The sequence below is a fragment of the Mauremys mutica genome, chromosome 5 (assembly GCF_020497125.1).
Source record: "Mauremys mutica isolate MM-2020 ecotype Southern chromosome 5, ASM2049712v1, whole genome shotgun sequence".
Taxonomy (NCBI): Eukaryota; Metazoa; Chordata; order Testudines; family Geoemydidae; genus Mauremys; species Mauremys mutica.
Window position 1 is genome coordinate 137,082,741 of NC_059076.1, and position 22,918 is coordinate 137,105,658.

At 45.3% G+C, this 22,918-nt stretch overlaps 1 protein-coding gene across 1 annotated transcript in view; it reads left to right on the plus strand.

Moving 5' to 3' along the window:
• Positions 1–22,918, plus strand: part of ATRN (attractin) — a 259,935-nt gene that overhangs the window by 191,684 nt on the left and 45,333 nt on the right. Inside the window, exon 26 of the mRNA XM_045019462.1 lies at positions 16,217–16,295. Coding sequence (XP_044875397.1) covers positions 16,217–16,295 — 79 coding nt within the window. The remainder of the gene's footprint in view (positions 1–16,216; positions 16,296–22,918) is intronic.

Below are 22,918 nucleotides of genomic sequence, written 5' to 3' on the forward strand. Positions count from 1 at the left end.
ACCATGCTGACTTCCTCTACAAGAAATTTGTTCTCTCTTCCTTTTGGTTCTGCCATCTTCATAGCCAAGTCGCATTGCTTCTCACCCTCGTTGAATTCCATGCCTGTAATCACAACCAGTTTTTCACCACCTTCGACTCCCTCCTCAAACCCACTCCCCTACCCGCAGTTACTGCTCTAAACAGGATCTTACTGATCTCATCAAATTGAAATATGACAAGACCTTCCCAGATCTGGGAAATCTGTCCATACAACTTATGAATTCTGGCTGATGTTATAAAGTCCATGATAAAACAAGTTTCATAAATGCCTCTTTGTGGATGTGGAATCCATTATTTGGTGACAGGGTTGTAAGCAGTCTCTCCTAGAACAAATACAAAAGAGCATTAACTTTCACTGTGGTGAGGAACCTGAGACAAGGAAATGCATGTAAATCTTTTTCACACTCTCTCTCCTCCCCTGATGTCATAGGCACAGAAGATTCTCATCTGCTAACCCTTCCATTTGCTCTAATGATCCATACCATCTCATCTCCCTCACCCCACTTTCATCCCCTCCTTTTACCCTCTCTTCTTCCTCTGATTCTGACCCTTTTAATACAAACATGCTTTAATCTCTCTTTTTTTTTTTTAAAAGTCCTTGATTCCCCTTGTGTCTCCATCTACTGCTGCATCTTCCTTCCCCCTTTCTCTCTGCATTCGTTGCACACACTACCAACATTATTGTCTGGTGTTCCTCTCCTCCAATTCCATCCTAGACTCTTTCCCATCCAGCTTCTGCCTTTGCACTCCACTGAAACTGCTCTCCCTAGTCTCTGACATCTTTCTGTGTATACTCAGAACCTGTTCTCTATCCTCATCCTCCTCAGTCTGTCAGCCACCTTTGACACTTCAATCACATTCTTGTTCTTGGAATCCTGTCCCTCATCTTTTGAGATTCAGTCTTCCTCAAATTCTCCTACCTCTCTGTCATTTTGGCCAATCCTCCTCATCCATCTCAAACCTTTTGTGGGAGTTCCCCACACAATTCTGTTCTTGGTCCTCTTTTCTCTCTCTAAACATTGTCTCTGGGCAATCCATCCACAACTGTTAGTCTATGTGCTGATGACTTTCAGATCTACCTCTTCACACCGGAACAATTTCTTGTCTAAACTAAAATCTCTGCCTGCCTTTCAGACCCCCACCTTCCAAATGCCCAGCTATCAGCTTCAGGTCAGCTAGCCAAAAGAGAGCTCTTAATCTCTACATACACCGTTTCCTTTTTGAGTCACTCTGGTCCTAATCACATCAGACACGCCATCAGGGGCTCGTACACCTGCACATCTACCAACGTGATATATGCCATCATGTGCCAGCAATGCCCCTCTGCCATGTACATTGGCCAAACCGGACAGTCTCTACGCAAAAGAATAAATGGACACAAATCTGACATCAGGAATCATAACATTCAAAAACCAGTGGGAGAACACTTCAACCTCTCTAACCACTCAGTGACAGACTTGAAGGTGGCAATTTTGCAAGAAAAAAACTTCAAAAACAGACTCCAAAGAGAAACTGCTGAACTTGAATTAATATGCAAACTAGATACTATTAACTGTGGCCTAAACAAAGACTGGGAATGGTTGGGTCATTACACCAATTGAATCTATTTCCCTATGTTAAGTTCTCCTCACACCTTCTATGGGCCATCTTAATTATCACTTCAAAAAGTTTTTTTTCCTCCTGCTGACGATAGCTCATCTCAATTGATTAGACTCTGCCTGTTGGTATGCATACTTCCACCTTTTCATGTTCTCTGTATGTATAAATATCCCCTGTCTGTGTGTTCCATTCTATGCATCCGAAGAAGTGAGCTGCAGCTCACGAAAGCTCATGCTAAAATAAATTTGTTAGTCTTTAAGGTGCCACAAGTACTCCTGTTCTTTTTGCGGATACAGACTAACACGGCTGCTACTCTGAAATCTGGTCAAAGTGATATACCTCCTTGTCACTCAGTCTTATAACCTTGGCATCATCTTCAACATGGACCCCACTTTAGATCCTCACATTCTTCTTCGAGTGATTGCTCATGTCTGTTCCACAGTAGGTGTGCATGCTCGCCACGTGCACCAGTGCCAGAAGTTTTTCCCTTAGCAGTACCTGTACTGGGGGAGCACCGCAGTGACCCCTGGAGTGGTGCCTATATATCTCGCTATAAGGGGAGCCATGCTCTCCCCCGACCCTCAGTTCCTTTTTGCTGCCAGTGAAGGTAGTCGGAACTTTGTGCTCCAGCTCTGCTGCAGCTTTTCTTCTCAACCTTAGTGGATTGTTTCTTCAGTTGTTAGACTGGGCTCGGGGCATGCCCCGTGTCCCAGGCTTCAAGTCGTGCGACTCCTGTCGCCATTTTATGCTTAGGAGTGACCCGCACACTGAGTGTCTCCGCTTCCTGGGTGAGACTCACATCAACGACCGCTGTAAGATCTGCAGGTCGTTCAAGCCAAGGACTAAGAAGGAGAGAGACATTAGACTTCGAGACTCCTGATGGAGTTGGCGCTGGCCCCAACTCTGGCATGCCGAACGGACTCCGCACCCACCACGATGTCGTCGGTGTGTAGCGAGGCCCCCTTGACTAGCCGGCACCACTCTCCCTCCAAGAAACAAGGGAAGGGCCCTATGTTGCAGCGGCGCCGAGACAAGGATAGAGGGGAGGCTGGTCCCATGTCAGGCAGCCCTCGGTCCACCCCGGGCTCAAGGCCTCCGACTCAGGCTGAGCGGAGCAGCCTGGTACCATCCGTGCGCGCATCGCCACAAATATGGATTCCATTGACGCCAGAGGCAATGCAGGCTGCGAAAGACATTATGAGCCTGCCGGTCACGTGCATGCAGCAGAGGACGGGCCCCCAGTCCCACAGCAAGCCTCCTTTGGGTGCCCATCAAGCCTCCCCAGCGGGACACAGTTCCCACTCCGAGGACTGCTCCCCGCACCGCTCGGTGCGCAGCGACCATCTTCCTGTAGCTCGCGCTTGCCCTCGACACCGGCCAGGCCATCCGGGCTGCCACCCAGACAGGAGTCTCGGGAACCTCTGATACCGCCTGCCAGCGAGCGTAGGCACCGTGAGAGGCACTGGGGATACTCCCCTTCTCTGCTACTCTTGACAGGATAGACGTCGTCATTCCCGTTCCGCTTCCTGCTTGCCTCGACATCGCACTCGAGACTACTCCCGTGATGCCTCAGCGCAGGGGCACCGGACTTCCCGATGCCGTCATGGGTAATGAAGCAGCACTTCGGGCGGATACCGTTCCTCGACGTCAAGGTCCAGGTCCCAAGGGAGACGGCATCACAGGCACCGCCGCTCCTACTGCTCTCACGAGACAGTGCACTCAACGGCATCCTCAGCCTCAGCACCCAGCCGCCCGTCCTCTGTCCACACTGCTCAACCAGGACAGATCATGCCACTGGGCTCCCAGCCGGGTCAGTGGCAAGGGGCCCCATGGCAAGGGCAGTGGTGCCAATGGGCCCCGTAGCCGCCGATGCCTGCCCAGAAGGGGGCCTGCTCGGTTGCCGGAGCATCTCAGGCTCCATCAGCCTCGTCCCGCCGCCTACGAGACAAGTCGGCAGGCCATGAGTCAGCGGATCCGCACCTGGATTCTGATCTGGGGCTCGACCCCTCGATAGCGACCGAGGCCCTCGGCTCTGTGCGGGCCCTCTCCCCGGCACTGGATGACACCATAATGGCGCCTCCACCTTCAGTCCCACAGGAGGACTTCAAGGCTCACCAAGACCTGCTAAAGCAGGTGGCATCTAGCCTTCAGCTGCAGGCTGAGGAGATGGAGGGCCTGTCCGATTCCCTCTTAAATGTGTTGTCTCCCTCAGCACCAGGCTGCGTGGCTCTGCCCTTGCACCAGGGTATAGCCAACATTTCTAACACCCTGTGGCAAACTCCTGCCTCCTTGGCACCAATCTCCAAGAAGACTGAGAGGAAGTATTTTGTGCCAGCCAAGGACCACGAATACCTCTATTCCCACCGGTACCTAACTCACTTGTAGTAGAGTCGGTGAACCACAGGGAGCAACAGGGCCAGCCTGCGCCCACCCCCAAAATTAAGGACGTCAGACGACTGGAGTCCTTCGTTAGCAAGTTTTATTCCTCTGCCAGTTTCCAGCTTAGGGTAGCCAACCACCAGGCCTTACTGAGCAGATATGACTTTAACCTTTGGGAGTCTCTGCCTAAGTTTGAGACCCTCCTCCCAGATCGGGACAGGACGGACTTCAAGGCGCTGGTGGAAGAGGGGGCGGCAATGGCAAAAGCGGCCCTGCAAGCGGCATCATTCGCAGTGGACACTGCGGCCCGCACAACGGCTTCCGCGATTTCCATGCATAGGGTAGCATGGCTCCTCTTGTCGGGTCTGTCATTGGAGGCCCAATTCCTGATGCAAGACCTTCTGTTTGATGGAAGGGCACTCTTTGCGGACCAGACAGACGTCAGACTGCATGGGATGAACGATTCCCATACTATCCTGCAGTCCTTCGGCCTCTACGTCCCTCTGGCTAAGGACAAGGCCAAGCCGCAACCGTCGGCTCAACCTGCGAGGAGCAGATACAAGCCTGGACACTCTAAGGGCAAGAGGCAGGGAGAGAGGCGATTTTGACTATTTGCAGGGGGGCACTGGGCCAGTTGCCAGGGAGACCCCCCAGTTAATAAAGTTTGTGTTCTGCAACCCTTTGTCTGCCTTCCGTATGGCGTGGTGCCATACAACATCGGACCAGTGGGTCCTCAGCACCATTTCCAGGGGCCACATTTGCAGTTCACCTCACCCCCACCAAACCACCCGCCCTCCCCAGTAGTCCCTGGGGACCCAGAGCACACCCTCCTCCTGGGTCAGGAGGTGGACCGTCTTCTGCACCTGGGGGTGGTGGAAAGAGTCCAGTAGAATTCCAAGGCGAAGGGTTCTACTCCCGGTACTTCCTGATCCCAAAATCCAAAGGGGGCCTCAGAGCCATCCTGGACCTCTGGGGCCTAAACCATTTTCTGGCCTGCTCCAAATTCCACATGGTGTTCCTGGCCTCTACTATCCCCTCCCTGGACCCGGGGGATTGGTATGCGTCCCTGGACCTCCAGGATGTGTACTTTCACATCCATATTTTCGAGGGGCACAGGCACTTCCTTTGTTTCCTAGTGGGGTCAGACCACTATCAATTTGCGGTCCTCCCATTTGGCCTTTCTACGGCACCCAGGGTTTTCACAAAGTGTATGGCTGTGGTAGCGGCCTGCCTCAGGTGGGAGGGAGTCCAGATCTTTCCGTACCTGGACAATTGGCTTCTCAAGGGCGACTCGAGTTCCGAGGTAAAGACCCACATGGGGCTGCACCTCTTGACATGTGCCGGTCTCGGCCTAGTGGTGAAAGAGACCAAATCAACCTTGGTTCCAGTTCAGCGCATAGAGTTCATTGGGGCGCTTCTGGACTCCGCGAGGGCCACAGCCTCTCTCCCCCCAGACAGGTTCAAGACACTGAAGGATCTCATTGCCTCGGTCACGGCCTTCCCGGTGACAACGGCAAGAGCGTGGCTTCGAATTCTGGGCCACATGGTGGCATGTATGTATGTGGTCCGCCATGCCAGACTCTGAATGAGTCCCCTCCAGCTCTGGCTAGCTTCCCAATTCTCTCAGGTCCAGGATGGGCTGGACAAGATTCTTACGGTTCCGTCCCCAATATTGGCTTCCCTTCAATGGTAGTCTTACCCGAGCACTATACTCTAAGGGGTTCCCTTTCGGGATACCAGCTCGTCTGTAGACTGGTAACCGACGCGTCAGACTTGGGTTGGGGAGCCCACACAAGACACATATAGACTGAAGGGACATGGTCAATCCCGGATCTGCCTTCCACATAAATGTCAAAGAGCTCAGAGCAGTGAGGTTGGCATGCGTGACCTTCCACACACACCTTTACGGCAAGGTGGTCAGAGTCCTCACGGACAACACCGCCACCATGTACTATATCAACAGGCAAGGTGGGACTCGCTCCCTGGCCCTCTGCCGGGAAGCTCTGAGACTATGGGAGTTCTGTATAGCCCACGATATCTCCCTGAGGGCCGTACACCTCCCGGGCATCCGCAATATGCAGGCAGATCACCTCAGTAGGATTTTCTCCCCTCAGTACGAGTGGTCGCTCCACTCGGAGGTCGCTCACTGGCTTTTCCGAGAGTGGAGAGTTCCCCGGATCGACCTCTTTGCAGCCCACCAGAACCGGTGTTGCCCTTGGTTCTGCTCCAGAGGTGGGGTAGGGAGGGGTGCAATCTCCGATGCGTTCCTCCTGCAGTGGGCGGGCGGGCTCCTTTATGCTTTCCTGCCATTTCCCCTCATCGACAAGGTCCTGCAGAGGATAAAAGCAGACAAGGCGAGAGTCATCCTCATAGCCCCGGCATGGGCCCACCAGCACTGGTACGGGACCCTCCTTTGCCTCTTGGCGGCGCCCCTGAGGATGCTGCCGCTACACCCAGACCTCCTCTCCCAGGATGGGGGCCGCCTCCTCCATCCCAATCTAGCTGCGCTCCACATGACAGCATGGTTGCTCTGTGGCTAGATGAGGAGGAGGGCAGGTGTTCGGAGCAGGTAAGGCAAGTCCTCCTGGAAAGCAGGAAGCCCTCCACGCGCTGGATGTACATGGCGAAGTGGTCCAGGTTCTCCAAGTGGGCGAATGAGCGCGGAGTTTCCCCCTCTTCTGCACCCCTCCAGCTCATTCTGGACTACCTCCTGTCCCTTAGGGCCCAAGGACTGGCACCAACCTTGGTCAGGGTACACCTGGTAGCCATATCGGCCTTCCACCTGCTGGTGCAAAGGCACTCGGTCTTCTCCCACTCTGACCTCCCATTTCCTGAAGGGCCTCGACCATTCATTTCCAAACGCTAGACCCCCCTGTGCCACAATGGGACCTAAACCTGGTTTTGTCCCGACTCACTGGGCCTCCCTTTGAGCCCTGGGCCACATGTTCCTGGTCTAACCTCTTGTGGAAGGTGGCCTTCCTTGTAGCGATCACGTCTGCCCGGCGGGTCTCGGAACTTAGGGCCTTGACCTCGGAGCCCCCCATACGGTCTTCCACAGGGATAAAGTCCAGCTTCACTCACGCCCTGCGTTCCTCCCGAAGGTGGTCTCCGCCTTCCATATGGAACGGAGCATCTTTCTCCCCATGGTCTGTCCTAAGCCCCATTCCTCCAACAAGGAACAGCACCTCCACACACTGATGTGCGTAGGGCGCTGGCCTTTTATCTGGAATGGACTAAGCCGTTCAGGAAATCCTTGCAACTTTTTGTCGCCTCGGCCAAGAGGGTGAAGGGGCAACCTATCTCCATCCAGCATCTTTCCCACTGGATCACCTCATGCATATGCACGTGTTATGATCTGGCAGGGGTTCCCCTGCCACCGATCATTAGGGCACACTCTGCGAAGGCTCAGCCCTCATCAGTTGCCTACATAGCCCATGTCCCTATCCAAGACATTTGTAGAGTGGCCACTTGGGCCTCAGTTCATACATTTATTTTGCATTACACGATCATCGCCTAGTCTAGGGACGACGCTGGATTCGGCAAGGCAGTACTCCGTCCTGGTCTATCATGAACTCCTACCCACCTCCAACAGATATTGCTTGGAATCACCTACTGTGGAATACACATGAACAATCACTCAAAGAAGAAAGTACAGTTACTTGTTCCATAACTGGCGTTCTTCGAGATGTGTTGCTCATGCCTATTCCACATCCTGCCCTCCTTCACCTCTGTCAGAGTTGTCCGGCAAGAAGGAACCGAGGGTCGGGGGAGCGAGTGCTTCCCCTTATAACATAATATACAGGCACCACTCCAGGGGTTGCTGCGGTACTCCCCCAGTACGGGTACTGCTAAGGGAAAAACTTCCGGCACCAGTGCACGTGGCAACCATGCACATCTACTGTGGAATAGACATGAGCAACACATCTCGAAGAACGCCAGTTACAGAACAGGTAACTCCTTGCAGGCTATCTCCAAATCTTTCTATTCTTTCTGCACAATAAGATAACAGCCTTTCCTCTCCATCCACACAGCTGAAACTCTTTCCCAACCTCTGCTCACATCATGTTTCAACTACTTTAACATCCTTTTCTCTGGTTTGACAAATGCAATGTTACCCCATAGCTACCCATTCAGAATCCTGCTGCAAAGTTAAACTTTCCTGGCTCATCACTGACCACATCACATCCCTCTTTACATCCCTCCATTGGTACCCATTCTCCATCACATCAAACACAAACTATTTTTCTTCCCATGGAAGGCCCACCGCAGAATCTCTACCCTACCTATCATTTCTCATACGCTGTTGAGATTCCTATCTCTGATCAGCCCATAATGCAAGCCTCCATCACCCCCTTCCACTTGTTTGAAAATTTAACAAGTATCTTCATGCTTTCTCATATGTTGTCCCTCATGCATGGAAATTATTTCTTGTAAGGTTCTGCAAAATACCTTACTATCCTCCTTGAAATATCTCCTTAAAACTCTTCCTTTGCAGTGAAGCCGATAAAGAAAAAATACGTAGTGGGTGAGCTGAGACCAGCACCTATCTACAATGTGTAGGAAAATTGCTGCCTGGGTGCCACCATAAGCTGGAGGTCTCATGCTGCCAGTACTAAAACATCCTTGGAATTTTTAAACATAATTGATGACAGTTTCCAAATTCAAAAAGTGTTACAGCCAACACCAGGGAATTCTATTTATATTAGAATTTATCCTAACAGATAAAGAGGAGCTGATCACAGAACTAAAAATTAATGGCAATTTAGGTCAAGTGATCATGACTTGATCACATTTATAGTATGTAAGCAGAATAAATTCCAGAGTAGTAATACATGTATATACACTTGGGGCTTTAATGGGGCCAATTCCACCAAACTGGAAACCGGTTATGAGCCAAATCAACTAGTAGGAAGAATTCAATCAGAAAAACATGAATGATAATTGGGACTCATTTAAGAACACCTTACGGGGTGCCCTAGAAGCCACAATTGAGAGAGAAGGGTGTACTGGATAAAAAACCAACCTGATTTAGAAGGCAAGTGAAGGCACCTGTAGGAGCACTGGGCAAGTTCCAGAAGACTGGAAGAAAGCTAATAATATGCCAATCTTTTTAAAGGGGCAAATAGGATAACCTAGGTTATTATAGGCCTGTCAGCCTGACATTGATCCTGAGCAAGATAATGAAAGAGCTGATATGGGTCTCAATTAAGAGCTAAAGGAGGGTCATTTATGCAAATGAACATGGGTTTATAGAAAATAGATCATGTCTAACTTGATACCTTTTTTTAAAGAGATTACAAGTTTGATTGATAAAGGTAATAGTGCTGATGTAATATGCTTAGACTTCTCTAAGGGATTTGACTTGGCCCTGCATGGCATTTTGATTAAAAAAACTAAACAATATAAAATGAATATGGTACATTTTAAATGAATTAAAAACTGGCTAACTGATAGATCTCAATGTAATTGTAAATGGGGAATCATCATCAAATGGGCATGTTTCTAGTAAGTGATCGGTTCTTGATGCTATATTATTTAACATATTTATCAATGACCTGGAAGAAAACATAAAATCATCACTGATAAAGTTTGTAGATGAGACAAATACTGATTTGTGAGGGGCTATAAACAATGAAGAGGACAGGGCACTGAGTGATCACTGAGCAGGGCCGGCTTTAAGAAGTGTGGGGTCTGATTCGAATACCTGGCGGCGGGTCCTTCACTCGCTCCGGGTCTTACCCGGCACTGAAAGACCTGCCGCCGAAATGCTGCTGAAGACCCGGAGCGAGTGAAGGACCCACCGCCGGGTGAGTAAAAATTAAAAAGGTGCGGGGCCCTCTTAGGCGCGGGTGCTCTTTCATAGTAGTCATTACAAATACCAGAATCCCACCAAATTCAACTGATTATCTTCATTTCTTTCAATTGGATAGAGCTGCTGTGCACTAACAGATGTTGTGTCCATTCTGGAAGTGGCAGCATTTCATGTTTTCAGATTCCAAGCCTAGAAAGAACCATTGTGATTTTTCTAGTCTTACCTCCTGTATTACACAAGCCAGAGAAGTTCCCCAAAATAATTCCTAGAGCAGATCTTCAAGTCAAACATCCCGTCTTGATTTTAAAATTGCCAATGACGGATGTAGCAAGATCAATACATGCATGAACTGGGAGAAATTTGAGATGGAAAGATACTAGATGAAAGTAAGAAATTTATAGTAATATTTTATAAATATTTAGCCAGGACTGATATTTTTCCTGGGGACATTTCCCATCCTCGTATATGGGGAAGGATACTAGTCTACTCTTTGGTATCATGGGTAGAAGAGCAGCAGCGCTGGCAATAGGACATTCTGCTCAGGCTGTGAATAAAGTGGCAGGCTTTTCACGGCTGCTTCTCCTGTGTGCTGCCACTCATGTAAATCTATTTCAGTCATTAAATATAAATAAGGTTGGTACCTTTCCTAGATATTGCAGGATCATTCTCATTTTACTAGGGGAGCTTTGCAAGTAGGTTTAACTACCATTGTCAGAGTTCAAATGGCCAGTGTGTTTTCTGAGTGAGGCCAAAGAAGATGAAACAATTTCCTACCCAAAAGGTATTTTTGATTCAGTCATCCTGCTGAGAATGATAAAATTCAAGAGTGTACCAGACTGTAACACTCTTATAATGGCAACTGTTCAAGATGAAGTGGGTGATGGTTTATTAAACCCTTATGGTGTCTCCCACAATAAGGAAGTTCATTAATCTGTAAATTAGGTCCTTCCCTCCTTTGCTATTAGCATCAGGTAGCAGTTCAGCAAACCAGCTATGCAATGTCAATGCACGCTTTAGTAAAGAAGCTATTTAACCAGTCTGTTTAGCCTAGCATCATTATACAGTCAACCACTCAGGCTTTATGTATTGGTTCTATCTTGTTTGGATTTTAATGCATGGAACAGCTAAAATGTGACCTATAACTCTCCACACATTACAAGTTACTTTCAGATAGCACTTAAATAGTTTCCACTTCATCAGAATAATTTGAAATGTTTTTCTAGTAATCATCTCGGTGCTTTCAGAAATTACAAATTGACTTTCACACACTAAGGCATATTAGAGCCAAAGCTGCAGTATATTTTGAGATTTAAAACTGCCATTTTTACTAGCCATTCTAATGTTGATAAATATTGTAGGGTAGTTCAGTCATTTGGGCCTTAATGTGCCAGCTGGATTTTCTCCTCTCGTTGTCAGGATTCCTCTTACAATGTCTTCCTCTCCAGTGTCAGGTAAAAATGAAAACTTACTAGTTATAAGAATTTTAAGAGCGCAAGGAAATTGTCAGAAAAGAAGTCAGAGAGGGTTGGAGAGGCAGATGAGGTTTTGGTCAGAATTTATTTTAAGGATACATTTATGGATTATAAGAAGTTAATAAATTAGACACTTAAATGGTTAATCAAACTGAGTCTAGCAGTCAATAAGTTACTTATAACCTTCTGTAACACCTTCTGCTCATGTGCCTATAACCGTCTAACAGGCACAACTCATGTAATAGCCTTATAACATCTATTAATCATTTATTAATCCTTTATAGGTATAAATGCACCCTTAATATAAAAATGACGATTTTTTTTTTCTGTCGCTGCTGTAGATGAGTTAAAAATAGACTTGCGGTTAAATGTGCTGGATCTAGTCCTGAGCATGGATCTTAGTTCAGCCCATAGAGGCTTAAAAAAACCCAACAAACAATGCGGTGGTCTTCAGTAGCTCAGTTACCATTGTCTTACACTTAGCTATTGCCTCTCTTTTGCTGTCCTCAATTTGAAAAACTGAACTAGTCTTAAACTGTGCTCATCATCATTATTTTCAGCCTTCTCAGAGAGGGCAGCATTGCTGGGTCCAGTACCAGTGCTAAACATACAGTCTAGCCTTATTTTTTCAATAGTGATCAAAATGCGCTGTGGCTTTTACTGCAGAGTGACTGTCACTCCTGCGCATCTCTTTAAGAGATGTAGGTAGGTGGAGAAAAGATGGAGAAGAGGTGCTGTTCAGAGTGGCAGGAGCTGCAAAGAGAAACCTAAACCAGCAGTGGCCAGATTGTGTTGCAGGACAGAAGAGGTTGGTGCTAGATGAATAGAGATAGAAGGGAGTAGGGTCAACAGAGCTAAGGCCAGAAGGAGGCTGGAGTAAGTCCCACAGGGAGAGTTAGTTGGTTTTTGTTTGAAATAAGAGCATTTTGAAATTGTTGAATGGTCTTAGTTCACCATGAGAGTGGAATACAGAACCTCATGGCCATGTGTCTGAAAGCAAGCCAGCAGCATTGTGTTGAAGTGTGGAGAGCAGTGACTCTGTGGTGCATACACATGGCTGCCACATGTTAGTAACTCTGGAGAATACTGTCCATTAGTTCAGTGTTTGTGGTGTTGCTTGTGAAACAGGTGGAAGAAATGGGGATGTTGGCAGAAAGCAGACCTCTCCGAATCAGAGTATAATGCTGTTACCTATTTCAGACTATTTTACTCTGAGTAAACCCAAGAGATCTTGCTTTCAGTTTGGTCCTGCAGCTTTGCCATTAGATGACATCCTTTAGTGTACTAAGTAAACACGGCATTTTACTCCTCTAGGCCTGCTGCTGAAAGATGCAGTGCGGGGGGGAGGGGGAATATGTGTGTTCCTTGTTGGCTTTACATCTTTCACATGTATTTGCTGCCTCCTTGTGACAGTACAAAAAGCTTATCAGTGTTGTTCCTCTGCAAAATGTAGTGTAGCATTTAAAATGTTTTAGAAAAATCAGATAACTAATCCTAATTTTGAATTTTTATTTATACTTTTCTCAAAAGTCTTGGTTATGATATTGGCATATTGGGCTGTATTAGTAGGAACATTGCCAGCAGATTGAGGGAAGTGATTTTTCCCCTCTATTCAGTATTACAACTGTAATACTGTGTCCAGTTTTGGTCCCCCCACTACAGAATGGATGAGGACAAATTGGACAGAGTCCAGCGGAGGGCAACAAAAATGATTAGGGGGCTGGGGCACATGAATTACGGGGAGAGGCTGAGGGAACTGGGGTTATTTAGTCTGCAGAAGAGAAGAGTGAGGGGGGATTTGATAGCAACCTTCAACTACCTGAAGGGGGGTTCCAAAGAGGATGGAGCTCGTCTGTTCTCAGTGGTAGCAGATGACAGAACAAGGAGCAATGGTCTCAAGTTGCAGTGGGGGAGATCTAGGTTGGATATTAGGAAACATTATTTCACTAGGAGGGTGGTGAAGCACTGGAATGGGTTACCTAATGGGGAGGTGGTGGGATCTCCATCCTTAGAGGTTTTTAAGGGCAGGCTTGCTAAAGCCTCGGCTCAGATGATTTAGTTGGTGTTGGTCCTGCTTTGAGCAGGGGGTTGGACTAGATGACCTCCTGAGGCGTCTTCCAACCGTAATATTCTATGATTCTATGATATCAGCAATGAAAACAAAAGGGGAGCTGTTATATAGAAAAGGGCAAAATTGAAAACCGGCATGTATAGTTCTTAAAAAATGCTTCATGTCTTCTAGAGATTGTTGTATGACAGCGATCATCCAATTAATTCACAATCGGGCTTTTTTGTTTTTTTCCACCTGGACAAATGAGCTTTTAAATATGAGTTCCATTAATAATGTTTAACAGATGTGAGCAATTAAAGGAATGGCAGAATCTCCTAGCCCCAACCTACATTCTTGTGAGGCTCTTGTTAAATTCCCCAGTTATGCTCTGCATTACACAGTGTAGACAATCCTTTGCTATGTACCTCATTTCCAAGAGAAATTTTCTGAAAAGATCAGTTAGGACTTCAAAGAAAATCCATCTGAGGGGGACTGGCCAGTCCTAACAGTCAAGATCTGCTGAACTGTCTAAAACTCTAGATCTGTTTTCCTGGGGAGTTGAGCAATATCGAGGGTCATGGCAAAATCAGTAAATCTATGACAGTAGCTGTTTTCCATAAGCCAAGTGCCATCCATTTGCTTTCAGCTGAAAGTTGAAACCAGAACTTTAGCCCGATGGCCTAGCAGGCAGCTACAGTTAGGATATAGACGTTGCTTTGACCTAGACACAGTCTTGAGAGGCATCATGCAGACCTTTGGATATTATTTACTTAGTGTCTGTATTAGGTGTTGTGGACAGGAAGGATAAAAGATATTTGACTCCAAGGACTGTAGTCTAAATATCCAGCGTACAACTGGAGGATTGGGGATAGGATATAACAATAAGCTGCATGATAAAGTAAAGATTCGGCACGTTGTCTCAGTTCCACCATTTTTGGTTGGGTGCTCCTTTGTTTATTTTTCTCTGCAGGGAGTCCTAGTGTGGGTAGGCCTCTGTGATAAAGTGGAGGCTGTGCCCTGCAAAGAGCCTTCAGGGTTCTTTGGGAATGGGAAACTTGTTAAGGAGGAAAAACCTTGCCAAACTATTCAATAAGTATTGTGGCATTCATGCTGGGGATGCTAATGGCAGCCTCAGGACAACCTCTGGAGCTCAAAAAGGTTGCTATTCCATCATTTACTTGTGCCTGTTCAAGTGTGATGTATGCAAAAATTCATCTAGTCAAAATCTAACCTTGTTCATGGCAGAAATGCCATTTACAGGTAATGCAGATTCTGTTCATACACTTCACTAAATACATCAGTAGATTATTTTTTTAAAGAAAGGGAAAACGGAAGATATAAAATCATAAATCAACAGTTGTATGTGTGTGCATTTCTTTGTCCTGATGGCAAGAAATTAATCTAGATGTCTTCCTGGTTTGTGAGTGGGGCATGCTGTTTCTGTACTTGAAAAAAAAATGTATATTATATCTCACAATTAAGCATAGGACCAATAGGGTGCTATAAAATAAACTTCAAAAGTACTTTGTCTGAATTTTTCTTATATAACTGTAGAAAAGTGACTTTCATATGAGATTTTTGCAGTGGACCAAAGTAAAATCAAAATTGAATACCTCAGATTAAATGTGAGGAAGTGTTTTCGGAAATCTGGCTATATTGGGAAATAGATGTCATCTGAGATGAAAAACGCAAAACAAACGTTTGTTGTTGTAAGCTCTAACAGTTAATGTAGATTTCCATCTTTCTCTGTTCCTCCTTGTTGGGATTCAATATAGGCTAATGAAAGTAAGGTCTGATGATGTATGTAACACTGGGGTACATGCTTTTTGTTTGAAAAATAATTCCAATAATCATAGTTTAATTTGCTAAAATATTTCATGTGAAACTTGAAAAACTATATTAGTTTTGTCTGATGTATATATTGAATACTAAATTATTCCTTTTTTTTTTCATTTAAAATAAATAGTGCTAAAGATTGCTGTGTAGCATTGTCCTTATGATTCACTTTTTGCCACCTTATTGTCTTAAACTGCTAATAGACAGGGCCGCCCAAAGGATTCCGGGGGCCTGGGGTCTTCGGCAGCGGGGGGCCCTTCCGGTCAGGGACCCGCCACCGAAGTGCCCCAAAGACCCGCGGCGGGAGCCCCCCCGCCAGCGAATTACTGCCGAAGCGGGACCCGCTGCCGAAGTGCTGCCCGGTCTTTGGCGGTAATTCGGCAGCGGGGGCCCCCACCGTGGGTCTCCGGGGCACTTCGGCGGCGGGTCCCTGAACGGAAGGGCCCCCCGCCACCGAATTACCGCCGAAGACCGAGCTGCATTCCGGCAGCGGGTCCCGCTTCGGCGGTAATTCGCCAGTGGGGGGTCCTTCCGCCCCGGAGCGGAAGGACCCTCCGCCAGCGAAGACTGGGAGCGAAGAAGCTCCGGGGGCCCGGGCCCCGCAAGAGTTTTCCGGCCCCCCTGGAGCGAGTGAAGGACGCTGCTCCAGGGGCCCCGAAAAACTCTCGTGGGGGCCCCTGTGGGGCCCGGGGCCTGGGGCAAATTGCCCCTCTTGCCCCCCCCTCTGGGCGGCCCTGCTAATAGAATTTCTGGATTCTAATCACAGCTCTGTCATTTGACTTGCTGTGTCACCTGGGGCAAGTCGCTTTAATAACCTTTTTGTGTCTCCTGTTTATCTCTCCGTAAAGTGGACATGGTACCTAATGAGACTTAATGTTTGCAAAGCACTTTGCACTGCTATAGCTTTTTTCATCAGAGGACTAGCCTTTCATCAAAGGACTATAATCTAGCCTTTATTTTGTTATAGCTTTCAAATGCTGATGTATTCTGAATGGGGGCAGTAAATATTTGTGTTTTCTCCTCTACAGTTGTTTCCTGTCTTTGCTCCTGGTGGCTGCCGTGGTTTGGAAGATTAAACAAAGTTGCTGGGCATCGCGTCGAAGAGAGGCAGGTCAAATGACAGTACTGAATGTTCTCTAAATGACTTTTTGCCACTTTTGTGTATCTCTTACATGTACTTAGTCATACACATCCAGTATTTACCTTCAGTTAAGCATATAGACTTCTGTTTGCAGAGGTATATAATAAAATACATTGATTAGCTTTTTAATGGAAAGCTATCCTATGTTGCTATCCTGGTTCTGCAGTTTAAGTCATGCACTAAGTATGGCAGGGGAACATCTTGTGTTCCAGAAACTCAGACTCCAGAGTTTGTAAGCATAAGAACAGTGTATAGTAGGAATGGTTTTTTTTCAATCAGTTTGGAAATTTGAAAATCAGAAGCTTGCTATTATAGCCCGTCTCCTTTGCTGGAGTGTTAAACTGTAATTAGCTCCTGCCTTTAACTTCCTCTGTAGCAGAATGGCTCTAACCTTCACTTTAAAGTTATAGGGCAACATCAGTGGTTTTGGGGGAAAATATTGTAATTCTAATGGGGGCGGGGGGCGCGGACTAGCTGAGAGTTAAGGGTACACTTTTGAAAAAGGCACCCAGGCTACCATAATATTGCTCTTCCTCCCATTTTATGGAGATCCCAGCCAGTCTCCCATCTGCCCTTTCTTGCATGCAGAATATGAAAAGTATATCACAGCACACTGGAAATGCACTTTTCATACACTTATGTCTCTGATAAACGTGTGATGACTTTTCACCATACTAACTTTTGTTGTTTTCAGTAAAGTGCTCTAATTTTTCCATCTGTGTTGCACATGTAAATATGCTACCTGTGTCTACTAAAACTTGGCTAATTGGCTGCCATGTAGAATCATAAGACCCAGTCCTGTGACCTACTCCTTCGGTCAGTCAGATCCCTTTACTTCTAATTTTTAAAAGTGCCAATATATAGTTATTTCCTCTCAACCTTATGTTATTCCAAAAGTATAATACTAGGAAAACAAATCATAGATATGACAATGTGGGATGCTACATGCCATATCATGTCTTATTGCTTATATCAGGGATCGGCAACCTTTCAGAAGTAGTGTGCCGAATCTTCATTTATTCACTCTAATTTAAGTTTTCGTGTGCCAGTAATACATTTTAACATTTTTAGACAGTCTCTTTCTATAAGTCTATAATATATAACTAAACTATTGTTGTATGTAAAGAAAATGAAGCTTCTTATATATTTTTAAAGCCTTATTTAAAACTAAATTGAAATGCAGAGCCCCCTGGACTGGTGGCCAGGACCCGGGCAGTGTGAGTGCCACTGAAAATCAGCTTACGTGCCACCTTCGGCACCCGTTCCATAGGTTGCCTACCCCTGGCTTATCTGATGGAGTGCTGCTATAATCGGAAAGGATGGATCTCCACATAGAATACAGGACTTGGAGCAAGTTAGTCTGGGTTGCATTCCAAACTACTATATAAACTTCCTGTGTGGCCATGTGCAGCCTCTCTGTGCTTCTGTTTCCTTGTCTTTTAAATAAGAATAGTCATACTTCTCTTTTGCAGGGGAGTTATGGCTAAATTCATAAATATCTATAAAGCACGTTTGAACTCAAATGGGAGGTGCTATCGGAGTGCAACGTATAATTTTGTTTGGGTGAAGCAGTGGGCTAAATGTGAGATAAGGAAGAAAGAGGGTAGTATGGTGTTAAGGAATGAGCACAGAATTGTTAGAGGTTCTGAGTTCTAATCTTGTCTCTGCTGTTTGGCCTTGGTCAGTCATTTAATTTATCTGCTTAAGTTTCCAGCTGCAATGTGGGGATAATTTGTAGTTACCTCACGGGTGTTCTGAGGATTAATTTTTACAGTGCTTTGAAGATTTAAAGTTCTGGATAAGTGCTTATTTTCCTGCATATCTTCAAGGATCCACATTTATTTTTATTTCACTGGAAAGTATGTAAATAAAGTAGCATTGCTAGATTTGAGAATGCCCATTCTGATTATTTGATACAACAGCCTGCTTCATGATGATTTTTTTCCACCTTCCTCTTCTGTCAAACATAAGATGCTGTTTCTATTACTAGATATTTAACATTAATGATAACGTTGCTTAATATTTTCAAACAAATTAACACTCTACATTAATATAACTTAAATCATTGAAACTTTACCGGCTCTCCGAAGGTAACTAAATTTAGCACAGATGATCCTTCCCTCCCCCCCCTCCACCCTTCAACTTCTTGACAAGAAAGAAAGCTAAAGTCCAATGGAAAAATTCTTGTTGACTTCTTGAATAAAGTGTTAATCAGGGTTTATAGTGAATGTAGGCTGAGAAATATACCACGTTCCACCTGGAGCTGAGACAGTTAATGAGAGCTTAAATGGAAAATGTCACTGGTGTGAAGTTATCCTTTGGGGGTGGGGACATTGTTAAGTCACAAATGGAAGTGAAGGGGTATCTTAGCATTATACTCTGTTTACAGATGTGATTACGGTTGATGGACAGCTTGTCAGCTTTTTTTTTTCTGAAAGGTCCCTCTCTTCTCTCTCTATTTGACTGTTTCATTTCCCTGTATTCAGTAAAACCATAATATAGTCAAGCTATCATTTCTATACTCTTAATATTGATAACGTACTCTTGGATCCTCAGGGGAGAGATGCTCTACTAGTTCAAAGTGTGTTTTTTATTGTATACAGTATATAGAATTGTATTGTGTACAGTACACTAGGAGAAAAATGCAGTGCACTGTAGTTCATTGAAACAAATTGGGAATTAAATTCCTTATTATTGTGACCGGCAACAGCAGTTTAGCCAGCACTCTGGTCACTGCAACTCTAATTACTTTAGAGCGGGCCTAATTACTTTAGAGCTGTGTCTAATTGATGGGCTGAGTGAATGAAGAAGCTAGTTAGGCCCTTAGAAAGATGATACAAAAGGCAGAGGAAGGAAAGAAGGGAGAAAGCAGGAAAAGATTGGGGGAGAGAGATTGCTCTTCCCTGCTTTTTTCAGGTGCTTTGGGCTCCCTAGGACTGTAGGCTTAAGGCTATATAGTGTATAGGGTGGTGGAAACAAATATTTTAAACCAACTCCGTGAGATGTTTTACCAGCAAAACTGTCTCTGAGCTATTTGCAGACTTAAGCAGAGATGGGAGTGAGAAGGCCCTGCTGCAATTATATACAGAGTTGTTCTGTTGAATCAGAATTCACTATTAATGGGCTTCATTATAAAACATTATCAGTCTCAGTCCTTGTTGTGGCCTATATATCTGTCCCATTGACTTTTCCTTTTTTTTAAACAAATAGTTGTAAAACTTAGGGAAACTCATTTAAACCTAGTCTGTGGTACAACTCTCAAGCCTCCCTTGTGAAGTCACTTATCAGATGTTACATAGTAAGAGGCAGTTGTCTTCAGACTGAAATTAGAACTTAGACAGCATTCCACCCTGTGATTCTGTTTCCTTTGTTGTGTAAAGTTTGTTTTTAAGTTTTAGACTTTGGGATAACACCCCAAGAACCGTTTTTTGTTGGTTCTCGAGAAACAGTCATATCAGGGCTACCTTTAAAAACGAACCATTAAAATAAAGAAATAATATCAATTCAGTATCTCTAGGTCTTTGAATGTACAATTTCTAAGGGGTTTTCACTCAGCATGGCTGTAGGATAGTCCGACATCTGGTTTTAAATATTTCTATTTTGTCTCTAGACATGGCAGTTCTTCTGGTTTCTTGGGAGAAGAGCCACTTCTATGAAAACATTACCCAATCGTTGGGTCACAGAGCATGAATACTTTGAGGTGGTAGGACCAGACACTGGCCTCTACTATAAACACACCTCACCCCCCCCCCCCATAGCCACTGCAGAGCACCATGATTCTCTAATGTGCATCAGATGAAGTGGGAAAGAAGGTATCTGGAGCAATGGTGTCATGAAATTGTCAGATTCAGTTAGAATTTTAACAGAAATATACTGTGCTACTGCCATAGTAGAGAAAAGACCTTTCTCTTATGCAGCACCATGCTCAAGGTGTCACTAAACCTTCAATTCCCAGAAGTTGGGGCTGGATGGTGAGGATGGATCATTAAAAATTTCCGTTTTGTTCATCCCCTCTGAAGCATCTGGCACTGGCCACTGTCAGAAGACAGGATGCTGAGCTAGATGGACCATTGGTCTGACCCAGTATAACCATTATTATGTTCTGATTCCATTGCAGCAGCTAAATTCCATCTTGCAGTGTTTTTCCAAATAGCAAATCACTTTCAGTCCTAGCTGCCTCACAGCTGAATGACTACTTGCAGAGGATTACTTTCATACAGTCTTTAACAACACCACTGAATTCAAGACAGAAAACACACTACAGTATTTGGCACATCACTGGGGCAGGACACTCTAAAATGCACTGAAAGCTAAGTCACTATCTATGATTCAGTTCCATGCTGAATCCATTCACAGTTCTGGTGAAATGTGCCCAGGAGTATCTAAAGTAGGACTTCTGACAGATTGTCAATACCATTTTTGTAAAGGAAAACCTGCCATAGTCTGGCCAATTCAAGAAACCATCTTTGGCCCCATCAGCCCTTGCAGTCTATGGTCCAATGTAAAATCTCCCATTTTTAGGCAAGATAATCCTAGCTGCTTCCTACTACAGCCAGTATTTTAGTCTCTTTACTGTTGGAGTTCTGGCCAGGCCATGGGACAGACAGTGGATGGCCACCTCCTGGTGGATGGCCACCTCCTGCCCATGGATAAGGGAAGGACATCCATATTCGTCCTCTGGGACCTGTCTGCAATATTTCATTCTGAGACCATGGCATGTTACTGTCTCCTCTGAGATGCAGCACTTGTTGGCAGGTGAGTTCTGAAATGGGCCCAGTCTTTATTTTCAATATGCTTACAGAAACTAGACAGCTACTTCTCTGTCTCCGGAGCGCTCACCTGTGGAGTCACACAAGAAAGATTTTTCCCCATTCTTTTTAATGTGCACATGAATATGTTGCATGAAATTCTAAGACGCTCTGGTCTCATTACCAGCATGATGCAGATGATACCTGGCTGTATATCATTTTTACTTCCAATGCAAATATTGTCCAGACCCAGCTAATATCTCTGCCTGATCAAGGTACACATTTGAATGAAAAGCATATGGCAGAAGCTGAACCCCAGGGAAGGGGAGGGGAGGAGGAAGTACTTTGAAGACATAGCAACTACCTCAAACAATTCAGGTGCTGCATGCTGAAAACTTGATTATTTAAGAGAAAGCTAAGTCACTATCTATGATTCAGTAACCCTAACCCTAACCCTATGGCTCGAAACCTTTGTAGAGAAGTAATGCCATGGTACCTAACCTCCAGGCAGCTAGGAGGGACAGCGCAGATTTATAGCAAAAACATTTACTACAGGTTGTAACCAAATACTTTTGCAACACCTTCTGTTGAGAGAGCACTGTAATGCAAATTTAGAATCTGTTCTAAGCTATTCTGAGACATTTGAAGATGTAGGAAAAAACAAAAAAGAATTAAAAATACACAAGGACAGTCTGTCTCTAATCCTACACTGACTTGCATTAGTTTCATGAAGCCAAGAGGTGTCTTTGGGGTGTGAAAACAGTGTGGAGAAATTTTTTTCCTAGCAAAATAAAGGAGTTTTAAGTATTTGTCAAGAACGCAGTTCTGGCATGATATGAAATGTGTTTTGGAGTAAAAATAGGGACTCTGCATGCAGGTACATGTCTTTTGTGTTCTATAGGGCTAGAAAAGAAAAGATAGAGTGGTGTAAAGTGTGTGCTTGTTTTCTCTCCAGTGAGCAACATAACTAAATATTTTTGACACTTTAAAGAGGGAAATGGAAACAGGCTGCTTTTAGGAGGCTTAGAATGTAATGAAACATGGTAGGTTATTAGGTATGTGAAATCACTTGTTCTTTTATCACATGCCTTTTGGAAAGTGACATGTTAAGATGTATCATGGTGGTGATAGAGAATAATGCACAAAATAAGATAGTGGCATTATAAGTTAATACATCCATATATAACTGCTGTCTTAAATTCCAGGCCTCAGATTCCATTCCTTATCTTCTTCCGTCTGACTTCTGCACTCTCCCAACCCCCCACTTCCCCAGCACACACACACTCTCCCCACTGTGAAACAGCCCTCGCCAGGGTCTCCAGTGATCTAATTCCCTGCTAAATTTCAGGGCCAGTATTTTATTCACATTCTTTTTGACCCATCCGGGTGTCCATGACACAACCAAACAATATTGTTATTGAAATTGTCCTCCTTGGACTTTCGTGATTCCATCCTCTCCTGGTTCTCCCTCCAGTCTTCCAAATCGCTTCTTCAAGAGCCATGTACAGTGCAGGGTCCTCTTCTCCTGTTCCTCTCTTGATGCAGTCCCTCGGGGCTTTATCCTTGGCCCCTTCCTCTTCTCCATCTACTCCCATCTCTGGGTGATCTTATCCACAAACATGATCTTGACAACTAGCCATGACTTGCACATCTGTACTCTGGACCTGCCATCTTCCATCCAAATTAAAATCTTGCCCTCTCTTTGCCATATCTCCTCATGAATGTCCAGCCATCAAGTGAGCTTGATTGTGGCCAAAACCTCCCTATTTCAATCACTAACAATGGGTACAATTTTTTCCAAGTTACTTAGGTGCTTCTGGAAATTTTATCCAATGCCATCA